Here is a 4,798-nt window from a genome sequence, read left to right on the forward strand (position 1 = left end):
TGGGAGCTAAAGAAATAAAAGACCTCAGGCCGATTAGTATGGTGGGGTGTGTGTATAAGATAATATCTAAGGTATTGGTTCGGAGGATGAGGAAGGTCATGCCAGGGTTATTAGGAGAGACACAGAGTGCGTTTGTGCAGGGCAGGAAAATCCATGATGGGGCATTGATAGCCTATGAGACCGTGCAGTGGCTGAAGGCAAGGAAAAAGAGTGCAGCGATTATTAAACTTGATTTCAAAAGGCATACGACAGGGTCAAATAGAGCTTTGTGGATATTGTTTTGCAGAAGATGGGTTTTGGCCATAGATGGCGGGGGTGGATTAAGGAGTGTGTCTGCTCTGTGTCTATGTCGGTTCTTATAAATGGGTCTCCCTCTAAGCCATTCAAGATGAAAAGGGGACTACGACAAGGAGACCCTTTATCTCCTTTTCTGTTTGTGCTAGTTGTTGATGTGCTACATAGGATGATTAGGGAGGCAATGAGGAATAGCCGCATCTATCCACTTTTGGTTGGGCAGGATAATATCGAGCTATCGCACTTGCAGTTTGCAGATGACACCATTCTATTCTGCCCTACTGAGGAAGAGACTATCAGGAACTACAAGCGATTGTTGCGTTGTTTTGAGTTAATGTCTAGGTTGAATATTAATTTTGAGAAGTCCAGCTTCATTCTGGTTAATAGTGATCAGTAGTGGGCACGTAGGATGTGTCAGTTGCTGGGGTATAAGGAGGAGTCTCTACCATTCCGATATCTTGGCATTTCTCTCGGAGCGAACCCGAGGCTTGTTAAGACTTGAAAACCGGTGATTGACAAGTGGAAGGAAAGCTAAGCCTGTGGAAAGTAAAGACCCTAAACAAAGTCAGTAAGCTAGTTCTTATTAAGTCTGTTTTGAATAGCTTGCCTATCTACTATCTTAGCCTATACAAGTTGTCGAAGGCGGTAGCGGAGAAGTTGATCTCACTCCAAAGGCGCTTCTTGTGGAGTAAAGAGGATGGGAGAAATGGGATACCACTAGTAAAATGGGAAGTGGTGATGGCTCCGAAAAAGGCAGGTGGTCTAGGTGTTGGTGACGCAGTGATTCGGAATACAGCTTTGCTCTTTAAGTGGTGGTGGAGGTTCTCGAAAGAGGATTGTCCCCTATGGAAGAAAGTCGTCTGTTCCTGTAATAACATGAATCCGTCTGAGATGCTGTGTGGTCAGCCTGTGCCTACAAGAGGGAGTCGTTAGAAGGATATTTACTAGTTACAAATTCATGAGCCACATGTTAGAGAAAAATTGATCAGAGGTCTGTATATGGATGTAGGGAATGACAGAATAGTCTGGTTCTGGGAGGATATTTGGTTACCTCACGGTGCTCTGAAAGAGTTGTTTCCAAGGCTTTCTCGGTCTCAAACCTGAAAGGATCGATTATTGGGGATTGCGGGTTTTGGGATGGGCTAGAGTGGATATGGAACTTCCAATGGAGGGGAGAGCTGTTTCAATGTGAGTTGGAACTAGTAAACCAACTCCATTAGGTTTTAGAGTCAGTTAAGCTAACAACTGAGAGGGAGGATAGAGTGGTTTGGAAATTTGGTAGATCTGGTATCTATTCAACTAACTCATTTGTGCAGGTGTTGCAGGAAGCGGTTCTCCCGGAGGAAATAACAAGCTATAGTTTCACAAGTACTATTTGGAAGGGTTTCGTTCCACTAAGGATTGAGTTATTCTCTTGGTTTGTGTTGGTGGAGATGGTGAATACTAAGGAAAGATTGTGTAGACTATGTGTCATTAACCTGAATGATAGTACGTGTGTCTTATGTTGTAAATATGTAGAGTCTACTTTTCATTTGTTTGTTGGTTGTGAGATTTCATGGTAGGGGTGGTGTGCTTGGTTTTTTGCTCTTAGAAGAGAATGGACCATGCTGGGTACACTAAAACAACACTTTGAAAGTTGGATGAATGTTGCAGAAAGAAAGATGAGAGGAAGAGGTGGGTGATTGGCTTCTTTGTTGTTATCTGGACGATTTGGCTAGGACGGAATGATAGAATCTTCAGGAATCAAGACTCACGTGTGGTGGACATTATAAGTAGATCCTTTTTGCTATCCAATGAGTAGAGTGGTAGTGAATCATATGGTTATTGATGACAATGCCAAAGATAATCAGGGGTTATTATGACTAGAGTTGTAAGTTGTTCTTTACTGTTTTATATACTCTACTTTGTTGTGTTGATCTTTCTACCTAAAAAAAAAGGTAATACTTGAATATCATGTGTTTTTTTTTATTAATAGCAACAAGCTGCTTTAATTTCTTCTATTCTTAATAATGATCGAACGCGTCTTGCAAAATTTAAATATATTCTAAAATTATTATTTTTTATATGATTAGGTTCGAGATAAAGAGATAATAAAAGGTAGAACATAATTTTTAGAAGAGAATTGCATATGGATAAAAATTGACCTATTGAGAGTAAATCAAAGACACTGTAATCGAAAAAGGTCGATGACCTAATAATATTAGTTCAAATAGATTTTAACACTATATTAAAATTAAAATTAAATAAGTTTAACTCAATTTTACAAATTAATTTATGGGGTGCGTGATACCTAGACAATCTAAAATAAAAGGACATACAAAATTGATTTATAAATCTCAAGTGAATACCTAATACAATCGAAGAAATTAAATATAGGGCAAATTACTATATTAAGTTAAGGAGAGGAAAATTTTACACAAATTTACCAAATCAAAATTTGATTTATGAATCAACTAAAGTACGTTTTTATATAGTTCGAATTAGCTTAATTTGAACTCTATTTACATATAATTCAAATCACATCGATTCGAACTATACACACACGCACACACCCACTAATTTGAATCAACTTGATTCGAATTACACACAGTAATTCGAATCAGGGTGATTCGAATTACTCCCCAGCACGCAATCCTAAGTAATTCGAAACAGGCTGATTCGAATTACTCATTTTGAATTAAGCAATGTGTAATTCGAATAAGGTTGATTCGAATTAGTGAGTGTGTGCGTGTGTCTGTAATTCGAATCAATGTGATTCGAATTACATGTATTTTGAGTTCGAATTGACCTGGTTCAAACTATATAAAAACGTACATTAGTTGATTCATGAACCAATTTTTGGTTTAACTAATTTGTGTAATTTTTTACTTTCATTGGCTTTAAATGAGTTTGAACTTTGAACAAGTGATCTAAACGAATAATAAAAAACCTAAACCCAAATAATCTATTTTTAGTTTAAATGAAAAAAAGCCTAAAAATATGGGAACTAGAAATAAAAAAACAATAAAAAGCATGACCAAGACTTTTGTAGGATTGTAGTTGCCGCACCGAATACGGCTTTCATTTTCTTTATACTGTATATTATTGGTTATTATTATTATTTATTATTACACTCTTTTGTTCACAAAATATAATATTTTTATTTATATCTCATATATTAAATATAATTTTATATAGGAGTGGCAAAATTTTCCGAGACGCAGGGATCCCTGCGAGGACTGCCCCGAATAGGGATCCGATTGTGGGGAATTTTTCCCGTGGAGATGGGATGGGGAACAAAATTCCCCCGAAACAGGCACGGGACCCGAGTAGGGATCCCTGCCCCGTCCCCGCTATTCTCCGAAATTTATGAATTTCTTGAATTATCCTTAATAGTTTATTTCTCATATATGTTTTTTAGTCATTTCTCACACACACACATATATATATATACAGAAACCCAAAACTCCTAATCTTTATTTGCATAACACTTCTCCAATTCAGATATTCCTAAGGCTGTCCATACTCCATCCAACCTCTCTGCAGCCACCCCCTCGTCACCCTTCTCACCGCATTGTCACACCTCACCATGCCATCATCCTTACCGCGTCATAATTTCTATTTGCGTCTTTCCTTTTCGTAACTCTGCCATCGTATCCATTCTCCTCTCTATTGCCGCATCTCCCACCTCGTCCACTGCTTTTTTCTTTGGCTCGTCGTTGCGTCCTCCCATTGCGTTATTTCGAAAGAAGTCACCATCGTGTCATTTAGACTTTTTGTATAAAATCTTGCAGTTTTTGTATAAGATAGATATTTGTAGCTCTATTCATATAGAAATTAATAATTAATTATAACTATTATGTAGATAGGGAATGAGTTCCCCGCAGGAAATGGGGCCTTGTGAGGAATGGGAATGGGGAGCAATATTCCCCCACGACGAAGACTGGGGGCGGAGATGGGGAGCAAATCTGAGGGTGGGGATGGGGAGCAGGGAGGCATCCCCCGCCCCCGCCCTGCCCCATTGACATCCCTAATTTTATATCTTTGTATTCATATGCAGTGTATTATCTTTATAAACAAATGAAGCACAAAAGACTAACCTCCCTTTTTTTTTTCTTTTTAGTTGAAATTGAATAGGCACTATAATTAAAATACCCAGAGCATTTTGTAAAGAGTAAAGACATATCATCTTGATCTATCAAAATCAAGAGATATTATCATTGTCCCTTGTCTCCCATTTTTTTCAAGGTGTATGTCTTCCTTTTCAAAATCTGTTTGACATTCTTTAATTTTAACCTACCCTTTGAATGACTTATATAGTTCTATCATTTTTTAAGCAGTTAAGTCATCTTATTTATCATATTTACCTTTTGCCATTCTATATATTAATATATCATTTTAATTTTTTAATTTTTTTGATTTGTTAAAATACAAATACATATATAAAAGAAAAGGTCAAACAGATTTATCAATGTAAAGTAGTATAATATAGGTCTTCTTTGGAATTGTCCTACGTCCATTTTAA

At 37.2% G+C, this 4,798-nt stretch overlaps 1 protein-coding gene across 1 annotated transcript; it reads left to right on the forward strand.

The window, feature by feature from the left end:
• LOC107647761 lies at positions 290-1,227 on the forward strand. Its single transcript, XM_016351809.1, has 2 exons — positions 290-687; positions 897-1,227. The coding sequence occupies exons 1-2, from the start codon at positions 290-292 to the stop codon at positions 1,225-1,227; spliced, it is 729 nt and encodes a 242-aa protein (XP_016207295.1).

This window comes from Arachis ipaensis, chromosome B06 (genome assembly GCF_000816755.2).
Source record: "Arachis ipaensis cultivar K30076 chromosome B06, Araip1.1, whole genome shotgun sequence".
Lineage (NCBI taxonomy): Eukaryota > Viridiplantae > Streptophyta > Magnoliopsida > Fabales > Fabaceae > Arachis > Arachis ipaensis.